The 27,632-nt window shown below is 43.4% G+C and overlaps 1 protein-coding gene across 5 annotated transcripts in view; it reads left to right on the top strand.

The window, feature by feature from the left end:
• Positions 1–7,010: 7,010 nt before the first annotated feature.
• Positions 7,011–27,632, top strand: part of FNIP2 (folliculin interacting protein 2) — a 47,708-nt gene continuing 27,086 nt past the window's right edge. Inside the window, exon 1 of one of the 5 annotated variants that reach the window (XM_080589667.1) lies at positions 7,011–7,308. In XM_080589667.1, coding sequence (XP_080445793.1) covers positions 7,217–7,308 — 92 coding nt within the window. In that variant the 5' untranslated portion in view covers positions 7,011–7,216. Of the gene's footprint in view, positions 7,309–10,895; positions 16,455–18,247; positions 21,969–27,632 lie in introns of those variants that run through there. The other 4 variants (XM_080589669.1, XM_080589668.1, XM_080589665.1 and 1 more) reach the window with 4 other exon arrangements.

Genomic DNA, 27,632 nt, shown 5'->3' with positions numbered 1-27,632 from the left:
ACCCTGCGGGCCATATACTGCATGGCAATCGCTTCCACAGCCCCTGTACAGATGTCAGACGGAGGAGGTGATCGGCTTGGAGTGCTGTTGCGTATCGCATCTGGGAACCCTTAACAGGAGGAAAAGTCATCTGCTACCATCTGGGAGCACTTAGTGAGGAATTAGTGGAACCACACTGAGGCATTTCTTTCTCTGAGCCAGGTTACACAGCTGTGTCAGGGATTTCACATGCTCCACAGTGTCAAAGGCCACCAGGGCTTTGAGTCATGTGCAAGTCACCAGGCATCTGGCCATGGCCACAGGCTGACATTTTTTTCGTCATTACACTTAGCACAGGTGTGGTGCAGGGAGGCAGGAGAAATGGTCTTCAGTTGGGCAGTACAGTCAAGCCATGCGAGGACGGTCTCAGAGATTTCTTCAGCAGGCATCACATCTCGCATGTGTCCTCCGCAAGAGCTGCTGGCAGCTTCCACTCTGGAAGAAGGAGTGATTCATTCTTCCAGCAGCAGACTTACGCAGTCCCTGCAGCTTTTTTTCTGGCCAAGTTGGAAGAGTTTAGGTTCCAGATTATTAATTAATGTTACAGTAGTTGCTCAGAAGTCCCAATGTGCAAGGTACTTCAGAGGTGCAAAGAAAGAGGCAATCCCTATCCCAAACAGCTTGCAATCTAACCAGGCAGGACAGGGAAAGATTAGGAGAAAATAAATACTATGCTAATTTTAAGATGTGAGCTGAATGAGAGAGAAATTAAGGAACTTTCTCTGTGTTGTTAGGGGAGACTGGAAAATATGTGAACTGAATGAATGCCTCCCAAGCACTGCAGTAGTGTAATTACTGTAAGAACCCATGTATAGTTATTGACAGGTTGAAAAAAAAAAAAAGCTATAGCATGACTTCTGTCAAGAATTTTCAGAGTGATTTTATGTTCAAATGAATATATTAAGTTACACACTAAATTGGTAGGTAAACCTCTTTCAAAGTCAGATTTGCTTTATAAAATCCTCTAAACTCTCTGTTTTCAGGCAGTAAAATAATTGACTGTGATCCTCTAATGCTTTGTGATCTTGTAATTTAAAAACATTTCCTCTTACCAAAGTATCTCCTCTATTTAGACACTTCTGATAGTTTGCTTAGTAAATATTTGTAAAGCATTACATTGTAAATAGGAGCTACAGCGGAACTGCTTGTTAAACTTTTTAATTCAGATATTTATTTGTCTGCACATACAGCTTCGGCTACCCAGTAAATTAGTTGGAGTATTATCATTAGATAAACTCATGTTGGGGGTGCTAAAACCTTGAAGCCATTGCCTTCAAGTACAAGTCTCCCCTTTCACTACTGAATAAGTTGTCCTTGCTAGGAGGGTATGATGCTCCAGCCGAATACAGAGCAGTCAGAGCAGGGCTTCTTTCTGTGCAGCTCCCACATATCCAGCCAGTTATAAGATCTTGGTTTTCACCTCTTCCCTTCCTGGCTAAAGAAACTATCACTGATAAATGCATGTAAATGCATGTGTCATCCTAATATTTGTACTCTGAGGAAAGACACAATAAGCAAGTAAATTTTATCACTCTAGCCTGTCAGATACCATTCCACAGAATAAAATGTAAAATAAAGATTATTTATAATTGTTGCTGATTGTGTAGGTTGGACAAATATATACACATTCACAGTAGGATTTTTGCTTATTATTTATTTTTTTATCTCTTTTCACCTCCATATTGTATTCGAGAATAGAAGCTTTAAAATTTTCATTCCGCCAGAAGATGAATGCTTTGTCTCGGTGCAGAGCTGCTCTGTCGAGGGATATTAAATGCCATTTTGGATTGTGTAAGAGTAATGGTATGTTTGTGGGTTTTTCACAGAATTGAGTTGTAACTTCAAAATACGGCCCAGTGGAGTACTGATGGGATCCAACTGACAAGAGACTGCAGCACACACATCATCGCCTTTTCGGAACAGCCATCAGGAAGCCTCCAGTGAGGCAATTTTTGATAGCAGTTTGGGTAAGGATGTTTTTGCTGCTGGCTGTAAAACATAGCAGGCGCTCAGCCTTTCCCTTGCCATGTGACACACACACACTGTGCATCATGTGCTGTTCCCATGTGACCTGACACACCAAGCCCACCACCTTTGTCAGAGAGACAGCAGGCAGGTTAGAGAGAAATAAATCTGGTTCCTCGTCATCCCCATCTGCACCAAATCTTTTTCTGCATAAAGCTGAATAAAGAGGTCCCGGATTAAGCCCATACTGAGCAGTTATTGACGCTGAGCTGATTCCTCTAAGCTGAATTGAAATGCAATGTTAAACAAAGGAAGAACCATATGTTCTTGTCTCGCTATGTTTGAAGAAGAAAATTGTCTACAGCGCTGACATAATATACCAGAAATTGAAAGAAAAGTTGGGCATGTAGCCATCACTAACTTTGAGATACGCTGATCCCTAAAGAAATGGCTTAGATAAGAACCAAGCAAAGCCAAGAAGACTTTTTGGTCTGTGTATTCTGTCTGTGCTTTGAGCATGTTTTAGAGGCAAATAGCCAGAGTAATGCTTGGGAGCTCAGGGTGTGAGGAAGCAGGGCAGAGCTCAGGGAGCTGGGGGTCGGCCTCTTTTCACATAACTAGTGATAGGGCTAGAGGGAATGGCCTCAAGGTACGCAAGGGGAGGTTCAGGTTGGAAATGAGGAGACATTTCTCCTCAGAAAGAGCAGTCAGGCAGGGTTGCCCAGGGAGGTGGTGGAGTCACCGTCCCTGGGGGTGTTCAAGGAAAGGCTGGACCTGGTGCTTAGGGACATGGCTTAGTGGGTGACATTGGTGGTAGGGGGATGGTTGGACCAGATGATCTTGGAGGTCTTTTCCAACCCTAATGATTCTGTGATTCTAAGCCACGACTGGGAAGAAGGAGAGGCCCAGACTGTTAGCTGGCCTCTGCAGGTGGTGCCACCGTATTGGGGTGGGATGCTGCTCCTGTAGCTGAACTCTGGGTCCTCACTTCCCATACAAATACACGGCCTGCATATTACCGTAGGTACATGTAAGTGTATGATGCTACTTACTGTAGTTATCACTAAAAGGCATTAAAATATCCTATTTTGATGGTTGTTCTTTATGATATAGAAAGCCTTTTTGGTCTGCATTTCATACGGGTAGGATGGAGTCCAAGATGAACCACATCAGCACAGATTTAAAGACAAGAGCACCTGCAGTCCCACAATGGATTTTGCCACTGAAAATCTGGAATGTGAGGATTTCCTGATGAGCTTCAGATTGAGTCCCAGGTAGGAGGCTGAGAAATATACTGACTCTGACAATTGTGTTGTACAGAGGAACCAAACCATGTTCTACACAAGTCTTTGAGCATAGAATCAACATCCATAGTTACGTACATCTTCAGGCTCTTCTGGAAGAAAAAGTAGTGTACCTTCACTTTTGGATACTTCACAGGATACATAAGGTACAGCAGTGATTTCAAAAGACTATTACCTTTATGCAATCCAATTCTTACCATATTACTCAATATTTATACTGTGGTGATTAAAAGAAGAAATCCCTGATCTGACCTTTCTCTCTATTTTCAACACTAAAGGCTGTTAAAAATCAGAAGTTTCATTACATACATTAATACTTGCCAGTAACTTTGAAACAATTCCCATAAAACATTCCCATTAAACTGTCTTTAATTTTTTCACTGACTCCATCTTCTATGTAAAAAGACAGCAAAACTGCTTATCTATATTAAGGCAGCATTTTTGTGGCATTCTTCAGGGGCTGGGAAAAGTTGCTGCAGCAACAGCACATGTTATGTAACGCTTCATTCAACGAAGGATGATTAAGCTGGTTTGCAGGGGGCTGCAGTCCCAAGCTCTCTGTTGCTGTCAGTTTCTATCCCTGCCTGAAAAATGCAATATATTTTAGTATAGGTTTTTAAAGTTCTCTGTAGAGAGTTATTTGGATTTAGACTAAATAGTAATAACAATATGTAGAGATGATAATTCTAGATGTTTATTGATGCCATATTTTTCTCAGCATGTTTGAAGTAGCAATAAAAACCTTTTTTTCTTTTTTTTTTCTTTTTTTTTTTACAGAGTCCAAAATGTGGCCGATGCTTTACAAAGCACAGCAAGACTTAATCTACATTCACGCAACTTCATGCAGCACACATCACTACACGAAGCAGTAAGTAATTACCAAGCATCCTGGATTAGCAAACTGTTTGTAAACTCTTGAGAGCTTACATGTTCTGGCTTCTGGCTTCTTTTTGTGGTTCCTCCAAAGCCTAGTTCTGACAACAAAGATTTAGGAGCGTTTTGGATTTGTCCGTTCAGTACTGAGAGGGATGGAAAGGAAACAGCTGTAAGGGAACTCGAAGTTTCATCTGGGTCTGAGTGATGGGGAGGGTAACCGTGACGTAGGAGACTTGGGTTTTAAGCCAGCTTGTCCTGGCTATAAAACCGAGTTTCTACATTTTCAGGAGAGAATCTTCAGAGAGATTTATGGTCTGTGAAACATAGAAACACCCAAACATTCAGCTCTTCCAAGATTTGAATGTTCCTTTTATGTATTGACAGCTTTCTAACACAGTCTCATATTTTTCTACCTTTAAGAATCCATCTCCTTTTCTGCCCTAAGTTTCAACAGCTACATTGTCTTTCTCTGTTCTTAAAGAGTCTGACCCTTAGTAGGTACTGTAAACAAGGTTTTGATTCTCACATGCCCCCTTTTTTATTTCATATATTCCTATGAGAGTGAAGGCTGTCTTGCTGTAAATGGTCTTTGCTTGACAGATGGTATGGCATTTTTCTTTACATCTGCTCGTATTCACTCATGGGATAGTGAAAAATCACCGCATTTGCTTTGCCAGGTGTTCTTTGCAGCCAAACTCTGTCTGGGATGGGATACTGCATACATACTGTGAAAGTTATTTCGTAGTCCCTTGCTGATTATGCTGTGTTTTCGCCATGATTTTTCAACAATAAACTGAAAAACTAGTGTTCTAGAAGGAAGCAGTGTCTTAATGTTTTGTTACCGATTTCAGACCATAGTGACCGTCAAACACGTTAACAGAAAATACTGGGAACTGATGTAGCACCAAGCATCAGCCAGCGTGTAGGGTGCATTTACATTACCATTTTTGCCCAGGTCACAGGAGCATTTTTGAAGCGAGTCTCCCAGTTGTGCTCACTGACGTTGTCTTGCTTCACATTTTGGAGTAGCATCTGAGAGTACAAAGTGGATTATTTTCAGACGAAACTAAACCAGATGTTTTTTTGCAGAAACACATTCAGCATGCTCCAGCCACTGGCAGTCATTCTGCCCGCAGGAACAGATGACAACCAGTCCAAAATAAAACCCTGTAAAATGTTCACGATGCAGACCTCAGGCTCTGCCCCTACTGCTCAACACTGCTTGCTAACACAGACGTAGCCCTAGGGTGGCAGCCATGATATTTGCAACTTTTAGGTTTCTCAAGACTGTTCTATGAGATGTGCAGCTCAGTGATTATTTCTGGAGCTGGATGCCTACTTTCTCATTTACTGTGCTTACTCGGTCAACCAGGGTGTCTTTCGTCATGTCCAGGTGCACCCCAATGCTCACTTCCCTTTCAAGGTGCTGTCAGTGCTGTGCCCTCATTTTTCCAGCTCTCAGCTGTCATCTGCATCAGGATCTGGTGCTGTTGGTGGAAATGGATGATCAAGAGCAGTGAGAACATCTGAGCTGACCGGTTTATATCTGGTATTTGGTGTCACAGGTGAAGTGGTTGAGAGCCTCAAGAAGGTGATCCTTTCTGAGAACAGACCTTCAACTGAGGGCCCCCGAGCATTTACAAGATTAGATCCTGTGCTACAGAAGGAGGAGCCAATGGGGCCGGTAGGCAGTCATCTCTTGGTTTTCATTTGAAAGAGAAATCAGCATCTCCAGCTGCTGAAAAGCTGTCTCCAAAGCACCAGCATGGCGTTCACTTCTGCTGCTGCTAACAGATGTTGGGTTTGCGGCCAGCAGTTGTGATGCTCCTGCCCTGCATCTCGCCATTCTCCACGGCTTGCCCCCTAGTTTCCCGAATAGCAGCGGGCTGCTGGTGTGACCCCGCTTTATTTGCCACTGCCCAGCCGGCCCTGCTGCCAGCTCGGGCTGGGGCAGGGTGCTGAGGGCCCGCATTCATGCCGGCGTCATCGTCACAAAAAGGCATGCACACGCATATTGCCACGGGTATAGGAAATACAAAATATTTAGATATTATTTATGTATTTGTATTTATATTATACACATGTATTTATATTATACATGTGTTTTATTTGTATATTATAAACATATATATTTATTTTTATATATTTATATATTTAGAGGAGTAAGGAATTAAAGGGAAGAGGAGCATACATCCATAAAAGTGGCATCTACCTCTTTTTTACCACCTATTTTCTTAAATCCCTCTCAGTTTATTAAAAGGTGGCGCGTTTTAATATTCGCTGCACATTTTTAATGCCCCTTCACAGCTGGTACGCATCGGTGCGTTTCTGCAGGTATGCGCACGCAAGCATGTAGTAACACGTTTATACATGCGTTCAGAAATGTGTATGATATATAGGAACGTATTTAAACATAGCTGTATGAACATTTAAATTAATATTTTATTGAGAATATTTTTGCATTTATTATTTATATTTTATAACCGTCTTCACATTTATATTTTAAAATCGTTTTAATACTTATATTCTAAATTCCTTTTATACCTATCATGAACAACACACGCACGTTTTACATAAAACAACACATTTTTATACGAAAACGTGCGGGACGCGGGACCCGGGAGCCCCCCCCCCGCGCCCCTCCGCAGGCCGCTGCGTGAGGCGCGTGAAGGGGCCGCCCCGGCGGGAGCAGGCCGCGCGCGCGCCCCTTTAAGGCTGGCTCCCGGCGCCCTCCCCACGTGCTGGGGGCGGGCCCGGCGGCGCGGCGCAGCCAGTGCGAACCGCCCGAGGGGCGCGGCCGCGTCCGTGTCCGCGTCCCCGTCGCGCGGCTCCTCGCGCCGCGGCCGTTCCGCTCGGCGGGCGGGGCGGGGTGGGCAGGGCGGCGGTCAGGTGACGGGCGGCTGCCGGCAGCGGGGCGGCCGGGCACGGCGGCGGCCCCTGCCTCGCCTCGCCTCCTGCGGGCGGCTCCTGCGCGGCGGGGAGATGCGGCGGCGCCCGCCGCCCGCCGCCAAGTGAGGCGCGGCGGCGGCAGCATGGCCCCCACCCTGCTCCAGAAGCTCTTCCACAAGCGGGGCGGCGGCGGCGGCGCGGCGGCCCCCGGCGGGCGGGAGGGGCCCGCCTTCAGGTGAGGGGCGGCGGGGGGGAGCCGCCATCTTAGGCGGGGGCTTCGCACGCAGCCCCCGGGGAGCTCCCGGCCTGACGGGGGTTCCGGGGGGCTCCTCCGGGGCTGCCTGCGGGGTGCGTGGGGGGAAATGCAGCGGCAGCGAGGGCTGGCAGCCCGGTCCTGGGGAGGTGGCGGGGCTCAGAGTCCCGTCAGGGAACGGGGCCGGAGGGTTTGGGGCGGCTGCGGCGTGTGGACGCTGTGCCTCCCGCTTACCTGCTGTGGCACTCACCGCGTAATTATATCTCTCCTTTTTAATTTAGAAGAAAACGTGTTTTCCGCATCTAACCCGAGTGGTGGTCTCCAAGCAACTGTTACTTTGCTTTGTGCTTAAAACCTTAGCAAGTGCTTTCTGTCAGGGTCCAAGGCTGCTAATTGCAGTTGTAAAGGTCTAGGATCCATCAGGGATATCCGTGGAGGCAGGTTCCATGCACAGCGTGTCCCCCATTGCAATCAGTCCTTGCTCAGTCTGGAGCATTTTGTGAGGTTAGGCCCTATATTCGTTTTTGCCTTCCTTAGGTTAGGTATTCCACACTCCATCATCAGTTTCAGCAATGTTTAAATGATACAGTTCTTGAAACAAAAACTGGCATAATTAAAACATCACTCCAGGTACCCATCATTCTTTTAACTCCCTATTCCTCTCTTCCTGTCCTTTCTGATTATTTTTTGGCATATTAACTGTTAATAAATGTATTTGAAGGGTTTTGCTTTTTGGGTTTTCTTACATGTTAATATTGCATTAAATTTCTTCCTTATAGCTTCTAAATGTGCTGCAATACTCTTTCTTTATTCCAGTTATCTCTTTGTTGCCCTGCAGGAGCATATTCATGGGGTCTTAGAAGTCGTACTGCAACATTTTCAGTAGACTTTCTGTTGAGCAAAAAGAACATCTGTCTGAATGGACATACAGGATTGAACACAAGTAAAATGCCCAAATCCTTTGGGAACTTATGTATTAAGTGTAGGTAGCTGGTCACAGTTAAGAGTGGCACATCTGCTTTCTGCTCTAATGGCACACCTATATTTTCAAGGGTTTCAGCAGTTTTTACTCCTTCTTTGTGTTTTGGTTTGAGGGGTGCCTCCTAATTCAGTATGCATATAGCTCTCTTAAACAGTTGCATGGGACTAACAGTGGTCTGTATCCCCAGATGTCAAATTGCTGCAGAACTCTTCAAAGCCCGAGTGTCTTCATGTACCCTCCTCACCCAAAGCAGTAGCCCTATCACTGGAAGAGTCTCTAGTAGAAAATGTCTCCCCAGGCTTGTTTGGTCTGACAATTTTTCTTTCAAATGTGTCATTAGGAAGCTTTGCCTTTTGTAACATTCCCAGGAGCGCCATGAGAAGCTCAGTGGTAAAGGGCCGTGGACCATACTCAAGACTTGCCTGTAATGAGCACTGTTTGTGCTTGTTCCGTTGCCCCTCTCCCCTTTAACTGGATAGAACTTGACCACGCATCAGAGCTGGTTCCTCTCTTTGGCTCTGAAGAGAAAAGCAAGCTGCAAGCTCCACGCTGCTTACCAGGATGAGCTGGCACAGGGGAGAAGAGACACGGTGCTGAGCTGAACGTCAAGCCACAAGAAATGGTTTCTTGGCTACAAGAGCATTAACATTTTAATTTGGATCAGGAGCATTCCTTTAAGGAAAACCTCTCAGTTGTCTCCACTTAGTGCACTTTGGTAGCCAAGTGGCTTCGGTGCGCAAACTGGATTCCTGGTGGATTGAATGAAATTAGAAAGTGTGCTCCTACCACAGGGCGTTCAGTCCCTGGGACCAGGCTAGAGGTGGTCAAACATAAAACCCCACAACATGCATCGTGTGGGTGTCAGGTCCTTAGTGCCAATTATTTCATTTCACTCTGTGGATCTGGTCCTGTTGGGCTGCACGGCATGCTAATGGCAGCACAGCCCTTACCTGCTGGGTGAGAAGAAAGTAAACACGAGGTGTAGGTTTTAATCTAGTGCCATTAGGGCAGTAGGACTTTCTGCTGGCCTGCGCCTCCCTTCAAAATGATGGGAGTACAAGGTAGTGAAAGGGCAGTATTAAGAGCTGCGGAATGTCTTATTTCTTTTTAAAACGAGAAATTAGAAACCGGCTGGGGAGCAGATGGGTGCTTGTGACATGATATTACATTTGTGCTAAGCAGTTTTGTACACACATCTTCAGCTTCTGGTTTTTATTACTACTGCTTTTTGCTTCCCCTAACTAAAAATACCTGCATGTGCATATATATACGTACATATGCAAATATACATATAAAATATATCTGTGCCTTCTAACAGAGAAGTTTGAGTTTAGCTTCCAACACTCTGAGGAAACCCTAATTACTTTGTGTGAGAAATGGGAATTGGTGTGGCTGAATTCTCTTAAAATATTTCTTATTTGCTTATCAAATGTTGCTTCCCTTGCAAGATTGATTTAGAGTAGTTTGTACAAATTTTGGAGTGCTACCAGGGTCATGTGCTTGGCAGGATGGCAGCTATTACTGCAAAAACAAAGCATCCTCCTCCCGTAGAATTTGAAATTTAATAAGCACGCGGTTTATCTCAAGGCTAGAATGTCTCAAGGGTTAGGCATATATTTGAGTAAGGTACTGGGGGCTGACTTTAGGGAAATTAACTATTGCAGATAGCCTGTGCTTAAGTTTACAGCAGTTTGACTGTAGTTGTTCTTGCCTGATTGTGGAATGAGATTTCACATCAGAGTTTTGCTGTACTTGATGCGGAAGATTGAAGTCATCCTTAAGTAGAGGGCGAAGGTTTCTTGCAAGTTTCATTCTTTATTAGTGTGGGGGATTTGTTGTTGTCTTTTAATTGTGGAGCACCTGTACCCAGGGATGTAAGGATGGAAAGAAATACCGTGTGGTTTTTGGAAGACTGCTCTGGCTGGTGAACGTGTAACTTCCGCATTGCAGCCTCTGATGAGATTTTTTTGCTATTGGTGTGTTTAGTGAAGGAATGCTGTAAAATAAGGAATAATTTCATCTTACGTGTGATCTATACAAAAAGTGTTATTTCAGCTGGGCTTGAAACTTGCAAACAGGCTGCTGCTTCAGCTTTAAGTATCAGCTGCTCCTTCTGGTGCCTGTAATGGAGCGGATGTCATGCTGTACTGCAGGATATCTATCTGGTAGCAGTTTGTTAGCGTTGGTATATGAGATCATCCGTCTGGCAGTTGATGCTAGTAATTCCTTTGGTCATAGCACTGAAATGCTTGGTGAGAGCCTATTTGCTAGGCATTATTTCACAGCGTTTATTACCAGCCTTGGCAATACTCCACCTTCTGAAAAAGGAAAGAAAGCAGTTCTGAGCTTTGCGTATGCTTGCATGTCAGCTTGTTATATCTTTGTTAAAATGAAACACTCCCTGGTAAATTCTTGGAGCCTAATTGGGTTTCTCTTGAGCTTATTCCAGCTTTGTAGGCATCCATGAAGCTATAAAGATACTGAGCACCCAGGTACATCTCTGAAAATGGAAACAACACAAAAATCCGGTGGTAAATGTTTTTAAAAAGGATTGGTGGGGTTGGAGGGTGGGTATCATATGCTGCGGGAAGGGAGATGCAGCCCAGGGCCAGCTGTGAGCATGGGGACAGCAAGGGTTAAACAGTAAGTCTCGGCCTCCTGCCTCTTCGCTGACAGCTGAAGGTGAGCCTTAAGGTGCAGCTTTATGCCTCTGTTCTGGCCTTGTCCGCCTTCCTCAGTAATGGGAGCTAAAGAGCCAGTTCTGCAGAGAGAGATTTATTACGGCAGTCTCAGTCTCGCTCAAGAGGCAGCTTAGGGAGGAAGTGATTGAAAGTATGGTCTTTTGACATGGAAACCACACTTCCAGCCCGGGGCTGTTTTGAAGGAAAACAAACAAAACCCAAGTCCTCTGGCTTCTGAGCTTTGCAGGAACCAAGGCCGTTCTCCCTCTTAAGTTGCTTGGATTGCCCTTCCCCCTACGTGCTTCTGTGAGTGAACAGCCTCTTGGTTTCCTCTGGCTCTTGCTCTCTGTTCAGATTGCAAGAAGACACCCTCTGTCTGGTGGTTTTTTGGTGGTGGTGGGGAAAAACACAGCGTGGCTGAAATGGAAATGTCTAAACTGCTGACGTTGAGAGGGGTGGATGCACCTTGGTTATTTCATTTACTTCCATGAAAAGATACGTTCTTGTTTGACCAGACAAATTGGTTTTGTCAGTGGGTTATTTCTGATTTACAAGTAGCTCAGCTGAGTGGCATAGCCAGCTAATAGTGCGTTTCCTACACGCTTGACTTAAATTGAGGTGCAACTGGATAATGGGTGTTTGAGGCTTTATTCTTAGGGTACTTCTGCTGTTCGCATGTCTAAGAGTGGGTGGGTGAGTACTCTGCCAGGTGCTGTGCTCAGCAGGGAATGAAGAGGGCATTGTACCAACAGGAGGCCTTGGGAGCTTCCTGCCCCTAGTAGCACAACTCAAAGCAGAATACGCTACAACCTAAAGCACTGGTGCTAATGCTGTAGGAGAATACTTGTTGGTGTAAATGGATTGATGTGAGTGAGAAAACAGCTGCTCGGGGCTGCAAAAATTAGATGTTCATTCATAAAAGCTGAATTCATAGAGGGGGAAAAAAAAGGTGGTGCAGACAGGCTTCACTAGGCTCTGAGGTAAGCTCAGCTGAGGTAACAGAATAACCTTATTAAAACCTGGGAGGGATGGAAGATGGCAGGCATTTGACAGAAATGTAGTGGTCATTAGTTGTCATGTCATCCCAGCTGGGCCAGAAAACAGTAACTTTTTTCACAAAAAGCCATTTACTTCTTGCTCTGGCGTTTCGGTAGCACTGAAGCTGCTCAGAACTTCTTGGATCAGTACTGGCTGTGTGCTACAGACCTCAGTGACTTACCTGTTCCTCCAGGGAGTACTGCTGCTGGCAATTCCCTGCTTTTATCTACAGTCTGCTTTGTGCTTCGGTGGTGTTCAGGGGTGTCTTCTGAAGAGAAGACTCCGTTTTAGAGCCACGTGTTGTGTGTGTGGCCATCACTTGTTTCTACTAAACACCTCGCTTAGGAGAGTGGTGTGCTGTCTTGCATGCCGCTTGGACGAAGCTCCATGAGAAGCGTGTTGGGATGCTAGCCTAACTGCCAGTACTTGCAAGCGGGGGGTGTCTGTGGGTTCACTTGCTAGGCAAAACATGAGGAGGAATGCAGTTCTGTAGGATGGCGGCTGACAGGCTTCTTAGAGAGAGTAAGTGAGAAGAGGAGGGCTTTCCAGTGGGCATTTGGTGTGCGGAGGGAGCACATGTGGCTGTGGATGCCTTTCCACGCGCTTGTGTGATAAAGCGTCTGATCAGTGCTGATCTGGCTAACCAGCATGGAGGTGGTTATTCATTTGCCTGTCATGAGTCACCTCTGTGCGTGTGCTCTGCCTCCAAGTCGTCTGTCTTAGTCTTCAGGCTCGGGTTCTTTGTTCGACTTTTCTCCTGGCCTTAACAGTTCTCTCTGCCTTTCTCCCCTCCCTCCGTGTGCCCCGTGTTGGCAGCTGCAGCACGTGCAGCAGCGCCATGTTTTACATCCACGATCGAGGTCGCAAGACAAGCCGCAGCACAGGCTGCGAGGCAGAGCGTTCCTCCGAGGCACCGAGAGGGCTGGCTTAGGGGTTTCGGTTGTAGTGCCTGTGCCTTTCCAGCTGCGATTAGGGCAAGTACCGGTGTTTTTACATGACCACAGCCGAAATATTTCTGCTTTATTGGTCATCACGCTTCCTGGATAGTGGTGAGATTCTTAGAATTGCACTGATTGATGGGCACGAGGGTTTTAAATCCCACTTACTGTTGCTAAAACTGACTCATGGTTTTCTTTCTATAGGTTGTGCTGAAGTGAAACTTGAGCTGTGTGTGGTGTAATTACTGAATCAGTACAGAGCTTTCTCTGCACTGTGTTCTCACCTAAGTGTAACACAGTTCAGCTTGTCTTCTCCAAGGTGCTCAGTGGAGTTTCACATGTGCTAATGAAATCAGCTGTATTAAGTAAACAATCTGTCAATATTTATTTGCTTCTCTAATAGAGGTGCTAACGGGCTGAGTTGGATATTAGCACTTCTAAATTAGGGTTCTAAACGATTTGCTATAGTATATTTTGTAATCAACTCAGGAAGTTTCTTACATAGTAACTCTTAGCTTTTATTAAGTCTACTGGATTTTATGAAATAAAAGTGTCTTGAGTGAACTTGGTGCTCTGGATTTCTGTGCTCAGTCTTTGTACTGAACTCTGAATCTCGATATTATCTGACACCTGAAGTTGCTCAACTTTTGGGGCTGGGTATGTGAGTGCACAACTCGAGGGGTACAGGAAATCTGAGCAGAGTACACCAGATAACATTTTCGAAGGAAACCACAGAGAATGACATACTTCTCTGTAGGTTCTTTCACTAGATGTGGATCGTTTTGAGATCAGACAGGACTTTAACATTCACATTACAGCATTATATTAAAGTCTGTAAAAAGGCAGTTATGCAAATTTTTCAAAATCTGCAACTTATGGTTTAGCTTATGGTCACACAGGTTTTGTGCCTGTCTTCACGTGTCCACGCGGAAACAAAGAACTCATTCAACCATCACTGATAAGTTGAGTGCTTGTATCTCTCACCTTTCCTTGCATTTCCTTTACCATTCCCCACCAAATTACCTGAAATCTTCGTTCATAATGCTCTGCTCTGGCTTGCATTCCATCTAATGGGATCTTTTTTCAAACAGGTCCTACTGTAGGAAAGATAGCGGGCTTCCTATTTCCAAAGTCATGGCTTGTTTAACGTGATTGGGTTAAATGAGCAGGGCGTGACCTGAGCTCCCAAGAAGGAAAATTTTTAACCTCTGGTGCAGGCACAAGGAAGAAGAAGGTTAGGTGCAGAAACAGCTTTGCCCAGCTGTACAGCAGTAGGTTTAGTCCGTGTGTGTTAAGGCTCCGGTCTTGGCGAGTGGCCGCAGTGGTGTGTGATGTTAGCACCTTCTCCCATGCACAAGTTGATTATGCACTGGGAGTTTATCACTTCCCCAGCAGTGTTGATAGGACAGAGCGTTGAAGCCCTCCTCAGCCCCGTCTGTATAAAGGTCACTGATACAACAACGATCTCTTGCAGTAGGTTGTGTGAAGCTATCAGGCTTCATGCAGGGATGGTTACGGAGGGCTCATGTTCTGGTCCTCAGCTGTGTTGAGAGGGCTGTAATAAAGAGCTGGGAATGGGTAACCACTTCAGTTTGCTTGGCAGGTAACTGTAGTGACAAGCATCTGGGCTCTTACTGGATCTTGGCTGTTAGCATGGAGGAAGGTTGCTCTCATGTGGTAGCCGGTTGAAATGGATTCAGGAGTGCCAGCTTCTGCCTTACCAACCATTAAATAAACAAGTTTCTAAATCACATCAAGCTGAAGAGTTGGAAAAATTAACTGATTATCAAGATACCACTTACAACATCTGGCTGTGCTTACTAAGCACTGAACCATTTCGGATGTGATTCCAAGTCCTACGGGGAGATGACTGACACCTGATAACACCTGATGACTTTAGTATTTCAGAGACTTGAGAATTTAAGTCTCATCTGCTGTGGACTGGGTTACAGTACTGTGCGTCATTTTGTGGTGGCACGCAATAACTTTATAAAATGGCTCTGTATAGTTGGACTTGACAATGAGTCCAGGGCTGGATATGCAGTGGAGAGAAAAAGGGGAATATTTTTTTTGAGTCAGTCACCTTTGGTGAACCTGTGTACACAGTTGAGACTGCAGCTGCCTGACATCTTTGTTTTTAAGCAAAAACACCTGGGTGGAATATGAAAGATAACTTGAACTTCTGAATTAAACCCTGCTTACTGCTTAAAGAAGTGATTGCGTATTTGTATTGAAATGTATTGTTGGCATGTGAACTAGAAATCTGATTGAAACAAGGGCTTTTCATTCGCATTACTGAGATGCTTAAAGTTGGCTGGAGTATAGACTCCATTGCTGGTGTACCGCTGGGCACTGTTTTGACTAGAAGAGAAAGTAAGAGTTTTGTTTAGTTTTAATTGAGTTGTCCTGAATCTGTAATTGTTGAGAAGGTTCCTCATGAGTCTGCTCTGGTCAGTTTTGTCTCAGGAGAAAGTTAGGTCCATTATAAAATACTTGCACATACAGCGTTGTACTGAGGGTCGCTGAAGGGGCTTGACCAGTTCTTACCTGCTCACAAGAAGAAAGGTTTTTAATCTGTCTAAATAAACAATTGCTACATAAGTTTGCTGATATCTCAGAAGTTATAGTTTGTTTCTATCATGAAATCTCGCTTCAAATGCGTAAAGCGTGTTCCTATTGCACGGCAAGGTTGCACCTGGCTCTTTTCTTTTTTTTTTTGATTTTGGTCTAGATACTTCATGGCTGACAAAGACTACCACTTGCCAGCTATATTTTAGCACGTTACTGAGCATGAATAACTCAGATTATTTATAAATCTCACTGAATAAACTTTTAAATCTAATACTTTTTTTTTTTGAGAAAATGTTTAGGAACCTAAGCAAGTAGTTAGAGCGGTTGGCCTACTTTAAGCAAGAGGCTATTTCATAACTTAATGACTACTTATACATTCAAAGTGCTATGCAATCAGTGGTAAACAAAACGTAAGTCTCTTGCAAGGTGCCTTGCAGTAAGGCTAGGTTTGGCCTTGCCAGGCCATGGTTGAAGTGTGGTTTCTTTGGTTGTTTTTGTCTCAATTTCATTGAGAAGGTGTTATGGTATGAGTGATTTAACTACCCCGAACAGGGTTCTAAGATGTGGCATCTCCTTCGCTTTGCAGTGAAATTTGAAAATAAATACATGTAAACCTTCAAGACCCAGTGCTGCAAAGCTACTTTCAACTGTCTGCAGTAGAGGGTTAAGGAAAGTGTTTTGGATGGATTAGATGAATTATCATAACAACAAGAACAAAAAACATTTTTGGCTATAACTAGTGAAAAATGCCGGAGTTGACGTTATATCCGTCTGTGTTATCACTTCATTCAATCTAAGTCAGGATTTCCTGGCATTCATCTACACAGAGACGATGGACTTTGCTGTTCATGCTATTGCAACTTTTGGGTGGTCAAGTATGGCTTCTGGGGTGTGTGTTCTTTCCCACATTCTTGCCAGGTGGGTAAATCAGGCAACTTTCATAAATACTCAACATACTTTGTTTGAATTCATTCCTTTCCCATTTTTGCAGGTTAACTTTTCAGTCATTTCTTTATTCTCTTTTTCAAAAAACATCTTTCTCTTTCAACATTTTAACGTAACTACTTACAGAGGCTCGGCAATGTTTTGACAGTTGATCAAAAAAATCAGGTTGCTTCTGCTCTCAGCACTGCTGGAGCACCACACCTGCTATTGTTGGTCTTATACATGACAAGTATTAATAAAACTAAAAAATCAAAATCTTAAAGCCATATGCTGAATAAAAAAAAGTTGGATGTCAATAATTTAAAAATCTGATGATATAGCTTTGTTACTGAGCTATACTCTAAACAGCACCTTGAATTTGGGAGCACACGGGTAAACTTTTTTTGGTGAGATCATACAGCTGAAAATTCCCTTTGGGGTTAGTTGAAACCAAGCCCTTCTGAAGCAATTTCCCTTGGCAGGAGGGCGAGTGTCTGTGGTGCTTGCTCCCAGCTCTGCTCGAGAGCGTTCTCTAGTGAGGTGGGAGGGCATGCTCCGAGCGAGGGCGAGGAGGGGATTACAGGTGCCTTCCACAGCCCTGTAAAGCCTCAGAGAGAATGCCGTGTCTTCTCAAGTGTACCAGAGCACTCCTGTAATTGGAGTGGTTTTCTAGCAGAAGTGGAAGAAATCTGTAAAGGCAATGTTTTGGTTTAATATGTGAGCATTTTTAGTTACTTAGAGTTGAAGGTGTTTGTGTTTTATATCAAAGCTACTGTTCGGCTAACTAGTAAAATTTTGGAATGCTAAACAGTGTTGTTCATCTCTGTATCAGTTGGCATTAAAATGTATTTATTTATGTCTAATGAGCAATATTGTTTCTTAGTTGTTTTATTTTCATATTCTAAAATTACTCCTTTGAACAAGGGCTTGAAAGCTGCACACAGACTTAGGAAAAAAAAAAAAGGGGGGGGGTGTTACAGAAGACAGTGAAGGAACAGGAAAGAGCAGGCAACCAAACCCATGCCTCAGGATGCCGCCCGTAAGGTGTGGTGGTGGTGTCTGTGCTGGCCTGCTCATTTACGTAGGAGATACTAAGGGCTGAGCTCAGTCAGTGCTTTCACACAGCCCCAAACTGCAACAGGAGCTGGTGTGGTGCTGCAAATACCAGATTGTGCCCTGCACTGCTGCTCAAAGCTCTTCCTCCCATGTGCAGCGTGTAGTTCTCCTCCCTCCTGCTCCAGAGGAGGGGGCGAAGGTGTAGGTAGGAGCTGGTAGGGTAAGAGCCTTCTATTCATCTCGCTTTCTGGCAGAGGCAGTTCTCCGACGTGCCTTGGCAGTGTCTGTATTTAGTAGCTGTGTTCCTGGACGCCGGCCCAGTCACATGGCGCTGCTGGAACAAGTGACATGGGAATGATGCCTCAGCCCCGGCCCGGCGCGCGGTGCAAGAGGGGCTGGGCTGGGCTGAGGTGAGCTGAGGTGGGCCTGCTCCCTGCCCTGCGCTCCCCCGGGGATGCTGCAACCACCCCTGCTCCCGGCAGGCTGCTGCCGCTTGGCTCGGCCCCTTTGGCTCCAGCGATGGAGGTTTCTCTAAAAAGAGAAAACAGAAAAAGCCTAAGGAAGATTAAATAAAGAACGGAAGGTTGGCTTGTTCGAAATGATCGAGATGGCTGCTGTAAAACAACTTCTGCAAAATATTCGACTTGGTTTTGATGAACTGAGATCTCCTGGCTGCTGGAAACTACTGGGGGCTGCGGAGGGTGGTGGGAGGGAAGAGGAGGGAAAGCTGGTTAGGACTGAGTGGGGATCTCTATATAGAGAAAAAGACTGCTATGGATGTAGGAGCTAACCTTTTTGTGTGTCTTAATTGTCTCCGGGTTTGAAGTCCTAGTTCAAGGAAAAAGACACTTTTCTTAATGGTAAAACACAAATACGTGCAATTACCAGGCTTGAGCCCTTTCACATTGCTGGCAAGGAATTCCATTTTGGGGGCTAGCAGCTGGAAACACTGTCCTGTGCTGTATGGGGTTCAACCTCAAATACATTGTTTTCTGTGTTTTTTTTGTTTGTTTGTGGGTTTGTTTTTCTTTTGAAACGTTATCACTGAGACGTACGAAACCTAGTTCCCAAACTTCTGACTAACAGCCACTGAACAGTGAGTCCGAACTTAGGGAAGCTGTCTGGGTTCCGACACGCTGCTTTAATAAGCAGTTCTTGGTGGCTCTGAAAAGCTGAGGCACGCAATTTATCGCGACTTTAACTTGGTGTAGAACTGCTCGTTGGCCTCTATCAGGTGTGTGTGCATTTTGTGGTCACTTTTTTGTGTGTATGTGACAATACTGCCTTGTAGCAATGATGAAAAACGATTGTGACCTTGCAGAAATTCAGTAAGTTGTCCTTCACAAAGCAGGCGGTCTGGGGAGTGCTGTGTTTGCAGTGAACAAGGACCCCCAATGTTGTGTTCCTTTTCATCCAGTAACATAGGCAATTATTTTTAAAAAGGTAACATTTCTGTACGATGATCTAATATTGAGAAGCGTTTTTCTCCACCGCAACTCTTTTGACAGGAAAACCCAAACTGAGGGAGAAGTACTGCAAATGACATGTTCCTTCACTTGTTGCATGACTAACCTGCCATATATCCAGCCTAACGTGTGTGAAACTACTAACTATGTATCATGCTGGAACAAGGTGGTTCATCTAAGGTTAAGTAGTGCTTTACCATATTAGGACTACTTCAAATGATTGTGGAAAAAGAATGCGGCGTGGCATCAGCACAACTCTTCCAAATCCAAGGCTGTAAAAAGAGGAGGAGCAATGTCGGGCTCGTTTGGGGGAGAGTGAGGAAGGGAACCCCCATCTTCTGTGGAATCTATTTAACAGGCCAGAAGAGGGAAATTCATCGTTAAGCAATCCAAAATAGAATCTACTTTACCTATAAATATGCTTTGGCACTCATCCTGAATGTCTGGGTTGTGGGTTTTTTTTGTGTATCTGTTTTGCTAAGTGTGTTTCACTAAAACAAATTCTCACTGAAACAGCTGGTATGATTCAAACTTTGTTTTCCTCTGTTTCTGTAGACTATTTCTAAAAGATGTTTGGAAAACAAAACCTTACTGGAGATTTTGCAAATATACTACTAGATTTGAAAACAGTGTATAGATTTTAAGTTATAGCCGTAACTTATATGGAAAAAAAAAGTTTTAATTAGATAACTTCCATCATATATATTCCCCCCCCCAAATTCTCTTGCTGAAGTGTTACCTCAAGTTGGAGTCGTTTATGCAATTGTCTGAAGAGCTGAGATGAAGGGCAGGAAATGACCTACAAACAGAGCAGGTGATGTGCTGTCACGTAGCCTAGAAAAAGAATGATTTAACTCTGCTTCCCAGAGGATTATTTCTGGAGGGCAGGACACTTTCTTCCATTTTCTACAGTAATCTGCTCCTTGGACTCAAGGTGTTTTCCGTATATGATTTTCCATTTTTGTTTTTACTTTTCAGAAACTGTTTTGTGTATTTTCAATCCTAATTCCTCAAGTATTTTAGGATTTATAGTATTCTACAGATGAAGTATTGTTGTGAAGCCTACCAGCTATTCAGTAGGCTTTCAGGTGTTCCTAGTTTTAGTCTCTGACATGAATCCCATATTTAACTGGGATTTAACTGAATGTTTCAGAACTTTCTTTCCTTTCTGTGTGGGGAAAGCGTAGGACAAGTGAATGCTGTCAACTGCTGGTCCTAGTGTAAGTGCAGTAAACTGGCCATCAGTTGTTCGGTTCATTCATGCTTCAGAGACGAATAGGAACACTGCTGCTGAAAGCAGTCCTCAGTGAGGTGAGGAGGAGTCGCCCTCTGCTAAATCGTTTGAATAACCTGAGAACAGACCAAAGCTTTTCGCCTGTTTCCCTCATTTGAGAAGAGGAGCAATTGTGATCTAGCATTTGTCACTACTCTGGGGATTGAAACAGTTCTGTTTTTTACTGCTTCCCTCTGTGGCTGAGCAAGTTGTTGTTACCATGCTCTAGTTGTCCACTTGTCTTTTGTCCAGGGTTTAGAGGTTGTGGTTTACAGAGATGACAAAATTTTCCTGAGGAGGATGCTGTGCTATTTAGCAGGTAGCATGTGGCACTGGGTTTTGAAATCTTTCTGTGTTGTCTGACTCTGCTGCTGTGTTTCTGGGTGGCCATTAGTGAAGTTATTTTCCCTTTTTAATCTGGAAGGGAAATATTTCTATGGCTGTCATCTTATAAAGCGTCTAAAACTACTGACTAGAAAAAAAATCTATGTAAGAGGTGAGATATTGGCAGCTGTGTATGGGTAAGTTGTGTGGGTTTTTAAGCATGGATGGGAAAGAAGTCTTTGTTCTCCTGCAGACTTACCTGAGCCTGAACAAAACGTGAGGTTCCTTTGGTCTGTTTAAAAACGTAGATTATCTTGATCAGAAGTATTTTATTAGGTATTTGCCACCAGTACTGCCATTAAATTGTTTTAATAGGCTCATGACTGTAAACTCTCATAAACCAACGTAATGTCTGTGACAAACTTCTTGTTGTTTTTTTGCTTCTTTTTAAAAGCTTTTCAAAATAATATTTTCAAATTCTCGGCCAACCGTAAATACCATTTGTCCTTAAAAGTAAAACCATTACAGAGCAGAATAGCTGGTGTTTCTCGGTGTTGGGTTTTTTCCCCCTGATAACCATATGGCAATGATGACAGATTCTTATTTGCTCCCAAGCCATATGAGGTTGCTAGGAGTTGTCAGATGACACTTGCTCACATGAGAGCCATTAACAGGGTGTTGTAGCCAGTGTTAGAACAACCTTGCAACGAAGGGCGAGTCACTGCAAAAGCAACTATGCTTTTTTTTTAAGAGGCCATATGGTTGGGTCTTGTGACTACATAATTGCCAGCTACCTAATCACATACCAGGAAACAAACACAGTTTAAGTCAATATTAGCTGTTGTATCTGCTGCAGCTTTGCGCCAGGCTTGGTAGAAAAACTCTGACAGCAGCCAGAGCAAGTCTATGATGGCTTCTGAAACTTGAAAGTCACGTCTGCTCCTCTGTGTGGGATAACCGCAGCAGCACTTTGGCTACAGCTGCCATTCGGCTTTAATGGCGTGTAGAATATATGAAGATCTCTTTGCCTCTTTTTCCCCCAACAAGAAATCCAGCAGACTGTTCCTGTGTAGGGAAGAAATCTGATCGTAATTGCCATTGCTAATGGTTGATCTATATAGTAAGGAGATCTGCCTGAGGCTGTGTCACTTCAGCGGGTGTTTGGCTTTTTTTTTTTCAAGAGGATCTGTAGCACAAGAAAATGTGTGGGGGCACACCAAAAGCTACAAATGGCACAGGGGGACAAATAGAAAGAGCAAGAAAGAACAGCAGCGATGTGCCACTTGGAAGTAATCTCCCTTGTGCCAAATTGGATGAAAGGATTAGAAAATCTCTGAGAGACCAAAGTGTCAGCTGTGTGAGCAGAGTGACTAGACTGCTGCAAAACAGGTACGCAAGTAACTTTTTTTGATATATACAGTTTTTGATGGAGGGTGAGCATTTTGGTTTGATATTAGATTTGTAACCACGTGCCTGAAAACTAACCTGTTTGGAAAGCTCTGTAAGGAGGTCATTCTTGCTGCTGATGGTGACTGATACTGTAGAAAGTCTTCCCTGTTGTTTGAAATCGAATCTACATTCTTGAGTCTGATGTGTAAGGTTTGTGTGTGTGTTAACTGAGGTCTGAAGGGTAATTGACTTTCTTTTCAGTTAAGGTAAAATAACCTCACCTTCTTTTTCTAATTAGTTTCCCTCTTTTTAATTTTTTGCCACCTTCTGCATTATTGGGTCAAGTAGGACCAATTTGCAGAGCAGGCAGGAGAAAATGCTGCGGAGTGAGGGAGGAGTGGAGGGGGCAACTCTGCTTCCCTTCTAACTGATCTCTAGGTTAAGCATTACATAAAAGTAATCTGGAGTGTGAGTGTTGTTTCTTCAGCTGCTTTTGTTGTGCCTTTTTCAGGTGTGTGCCAGCGTGTCTCCAGTGTTTGAGCCTGCTGCTATGTAACTGTGTGAAAACATGGTTCAGGGTAGTCTTTTCCAAATTATCATAAAGGATATTAGAATAAATATTCTGTGCTCGGTATTGCCTGTTTAAAATACAGCTAAATGATGCATAGATTTCAGGCTCGTTATTTCTCTAGCCTGTGGTTGTTGCGCTGAAGCAGTGATTAGTCACTTTCTAAAATGTTCTAAGGTCAGCTCAAGTAGTCTTCAAATATAAATAAATAGGTCATGTTTCAGTTATTGTGTGCATGCTGGTTGTTATAAAGGTGAACCAGAAGCTTTCTTTGTAGATGTAAGGGTTAGGAGATCTGTATTAACTGGAAATACTGATTCAAGGCAGAATGGGGCAAGCTTTTGTGGCTCCTTTACAGAAACAAACAATTCTGCTTTCCCCTAAGTAAGAGAGATCTCCTTGCCTCCATGTCGCATATCTGTAATGGAAGAAATGCTGAACAAGCTCAAGGTCAGTGATTTATATGCCACCTGAGGAGAAATAAAGCAAATTTAGACTTAATCTGGAATCTGAGGAGAAACCTTGGTAGGGTATCTTTCAGCTACTTATGACTTTTGTGTCTTTCTTACAAAAAAAGTTATAAATACTGTTGTATATATCTAACAGACCTGTTCCAGGTACAGAAAAACTGTTTTTTGTTGTATGAACACAGGAAGATCCCCTCTGAAGGTGAGCTTAGACAAGCTGAACTGTTCAGATTGCTGATGCTGAAGGGGGTAGTAACGTTGCCTCTTCCTTTGCTTTCTGGCAACATGCTCTTGTCCTTTTCCCCTTGTGCTGGCTCTGGTTGTTCCAAAACTTCTGGCTTCCCTTAGGGAGTCAGTTCAGCTCACTAAGCAGACAGAAAACTGACTCGGAACAAGAAAACCCAATTAACATTCTAACTAGCCTCAATACTTATTTGAAATGGATAGGGAACGTTTTCTTTGTGCCCTTTACCTAAAGGTGTATAGCTCTGTGGGTGAAGTGAGTTAGCGTAACTCATGCTGCCACCAAGAGGTGGAGGTCCTGCTGCCTTCTACTTCTTCCCTTTTCCAGCTACATTTCTGAGCCACTTTCTTTTGCTGTGACAAATGTCTGCTGTTATGGAGAACTTGGCCAGTTTGCAGAAGGGTCCAGCAAGTAGCAGAGCTGACACGTGAATAACAGGAAAGGTCACGCAGTTAGAAAAAGGGGAGGAAGGCTGTGTGGGGCTTTTATTGCTGTGATAAAGAAAACTGTTCAGTCAAAATAGCCATGTTCAATCTGAAATAGGAACACATGCACAAGCTCACGTTTGTTTACTGATTTCAGCAAATTGTTAGGAATATACAGGACCTAACATGATATATGGTTTGTAAGCCAAAGTGACCCACTTCACTTAGGCATCAGTCTCCTCGCTTTCTTACTTTTCTAGAGCGTACTTTTACCAGTACTCCTTTTTAACATTTTGCAGTACCTTGGCACTCAGGTGGCTTCAAAAAAAAAACACTATTTTGTTTATTGTATTGGTAACATTTGATTTGATTCACTTAGCAGTAAGCAATTCTTTCAGCACAGAACACAAATTGTCTTGGTGCACAAGTTTCTAGCTTTGTTTTACAAAGTAGTTTTCCAGCAGGGATTGAAAATTCGAAAATTTCTTTTAAATTTTTTCTTGTTCTATTTGCATATAAACAGGGCTGAGGCAGGTGATGTTTCAGTTAGTGTTTAGTAAAAACTTTTTTTGGAGGCTTTTTTAAATGTGAGAGAAGCAGCAGCAGTTATCCAAAGGTAGTGGGTTGTATCACGTTTATTCTTGCTAAGGATCCATATAAAGTGTGAAGGGTACACTGGGAATTAACTTGCTTCACGGTACGTGATGCTTTCCTTAGTAGATGTATATGTAAAACTACTATTACAGAAGTTTCACATAATTTCCTTTGGTATTTAACACATGGCTAGGTGAGCCATTTTAGAGAAGGGAACAAGTGTGCAAGTTTAGGTTTTACCAAATAAATATAAGTTTTAAGACATGAAGTCAGAGCATTGGAAGTAGTGGTGAAAAGCTGAAAAGCCACTTCTCGTGGGCTTAAAATTAAATATTAGTAACTGGACACAGAATCGACTCATAGTGTACTGCAGCCAGGGAGCAAGGGGCTTTTTGTAAACGTGTTGAAGGCTTTCTAGTCTAAAATCAGAAGAACTAATGCAGCTATTGTTATAGCTTGCATTTGTCAATGAAAAATGGAAAACTTAATCATGTGCAAGCCTTGGTGTCAGTTTTTCATGTACCACCTCCAGAATCTTTCCCCGCCTTCTACCTGTCCTTCACAAATGCATCACAAGAATTTTTGTGGCCTTGAAGTTAATGTTAGCTTATGTTGCAGCTTTGGAGCGGGAGGGGAGGTCTGTTTTTTCCTTCACTATTTGTTTTTGTGAAATGCTTAGAAATGTATGTCCTTTGGTCAAGCTTGGTGGTTGAAGTTGATTAATGAATTAGTAAATTAGTCAAGGTGAACATATATGTATACAAATTGCCTGTGAGCATAGGAGCCTTTCTACCTTAGGAAAAGCAGGCTGAAATATCTGTGCCTATTTTGTATATTTTGGTCTTTCTTTTTTTAGAAACGATGCGAAAGTGAAAGGATTTTCTTAGCTTAACATTCCTTTAGATGTTTAACTCTGCAATGCAGAGGTGTGCTTTGTTTGTTTTCCATGAACAGATATTTTGCATAAAAAAATCTTACCTCTCTTTATAAGAGATCACGTGAAGAAACAAACAGCAGCATGTCTTTCAGCATTGCTAAATAAGCAAGAAGCTAATTTAAAGATAAGTAATGGTCTTGGGGTTTTGGCTTTTATATGCATGAAATCAGAGCTGACCAATGAGTCCGTGTGCCATCTGTATTCTTCAGTGCTGTTTTTAGGAAGTGGTTGAAAATGCTGTCCCTGTTTCAGGGGCTGTATGTTATACAAGCTGGCTTAAGCTATAAAGGGTGGAAGGACTGTAATCAGTCTGCTCATCAACTTTTGTGTAGGGGAGGGAATAATCCCGGTCATCTGACTAGTCTTGTGCCTGGTGCTAGCTTCGATGTTGAGGTAATGAGCCCATGCAGTTGTATGCCTGTATAGCTTGCCTGTGGGTATGCCTGATCTTATCAAATGACATTTTAGTAGGATGGAGAGTTTCTGTAATGTGTAAGACTGCTGCAAGGACTGCATCTGTGGTTTGTGCAATGCAAAGCCTGGAAGCAAAGACTCCACTGAAATGCTGTCTGATATTTGGTTAGTACTGCAAGAAGCATTATCTGAAGTTATTTGCCTAGATTGCTCTGTTAGTCCCATAAAGCTCTGATACATTTTATGCTGGATGCTGTCTGGTACTAGAATGTGTTTAAAGTTCTGAAAGATTGTAGAGATCCTTGTAGAAATAAGTGCTTCGTAGCCTGTGCCCCATGGAAAAGGCACTTGAGCAGGCTGGCTGCTGCTTCGGGATCCATTATAGAAGAACCCTGCTCACTTCTTAGTCTGAAGTGGGCACAGCACAAATGTGAATTTTGCTTTAGTGCAGAGCATGGGAGCTCACCTGTTCATAAAGAAACCTGAATTCTTGCAAGACAAGTATCAAGTGTGCTTTTAGCATTGGTGGTTGGGTACAGGGCGGTGTTGGCAAAATCTGTGCCTGAAATGAATGAATTGTTTTCAGTTTAGACTTTCAGTCCTGTGGTCTGAACTCCTGACCCTATTGAGCCAGTCCTGGAGGTTTGTGTGGTGTGTTTTTTTTTTTTAAAAAAAAAAGCTTAACTCTTTAAATTAAGGATGTAACGATGTACCCTTTCTTTGGAAGGGTGATCTGCAGGCCATTTTAATAAAGCAGCATGGTTATTTCAGGTATGTGTGGTGCTGTCTGCTGCAAAAAGTGTACAAGTAAATAATCAACTGTATGTCTGAAGAGATATCAGAGTATATGGTACAGAAAAGAGTATCCAGCTCATGAGGTAGACCAGCATGAAGCCTATTGATGGCTCTGACTTTCTTGCATTCTGTATAACTGGATTTTGTAATAGCGTTGCATAGGCAGTGGGTTGAGAAACTACTACCCGACTTGTAACACAGACACTGTTCTCACAGCTCTTTGTGGATGCGAGGTGTGTAGGATCTCTGGGCAGTATCAGCAATGGTATCAAGTCTGCTCTCACGCAGGTTACCTTAATGCTGTGATTCCCTTTGAAAGGGAAAACTTGAAAAGAAGTGTCTGGCACTTGCGGTGTTTTTGAGGCAGTTTGCTACAAATGCATCAATGAGTTTCCTCACTGTTGATAGCAAAACAGCCTTTAGCAATGTTCCCTGATCCAGCTTTGGGTGCTGGGCCCTTACATGTTATGTACATAGAGTGTACTTGCATCAGAGCACTTCAAGTGGAGATAAGGATCAGGCTTATTCTTTCCAAAGGTATTTAAAACTAGAGTAAAATCTTGCAGATTGAGGTACTTCAGCCTTGGAATAAGATGCTTCATTAGCCTTGTATTTCTTCCTAACTATGTAGAAAGGGGGATTGATCTCTGAAATTCAAGATGAAGTACAAAGAAGAAATTATGCCAGCTTGACTTGTACTGACTTTGCAAGTCTGAGTGTTGCCCATGGTTACCTTACTGACTAGCAGGAGCTGATGACATTTACCTCGTTATTTATTTATGGCTGTTGGAGCACAGCGTAAAAGAAATAGCTTCAGAAATTCTCATCTTCCAGCTATACAGAAATTTTGTGCTCTCCCCTCAATTCTCCACCTTCCCTCTCTGTAAGGCATAGTTTAGGAAAATTCCGATGTGAAACATCCTTTTGGGTGGGAGATCAGTGTAGCCTTGACTGAAGTCTGTTATGCAATTTGTTAAACCAACAGCTATTAATAACAGTTGTACTCTTACCCCTGGATATGGTCTATCCAGGTCAGGGATGAGGCAATATGACTGAGCACCAGGTTGCCACCAGAGCTGTGGGGCAGTGCTTTACACAGTATTAGTTTCTGCTATTAATTCCAGCTTGTCAGCTACAGAGTATGAAAAACATCTTCTGTAGCTGAATCTGAGGCTAAGCAAGCCTCCATGCTCCAACATGTATGCCAGCTCCCTTGGGAA

The sequence above is a fragment of the Anser brachyrhynchus genome (genome assembly GCF_964034855.1).
Source record: "Anser brachyrhynchus genome assembly, chromosome: 4".
Lineage (NCBI taxonomy): Eukaryota > Metazoa > Chordata > Aves > Anseriformes > Anatidae > Anser > Anser brachyrhynchus.
Note: the sequence above shows the minus strand (reverse complement) of the source record. Positions and strands in the feature narration are given on the sequence as shown.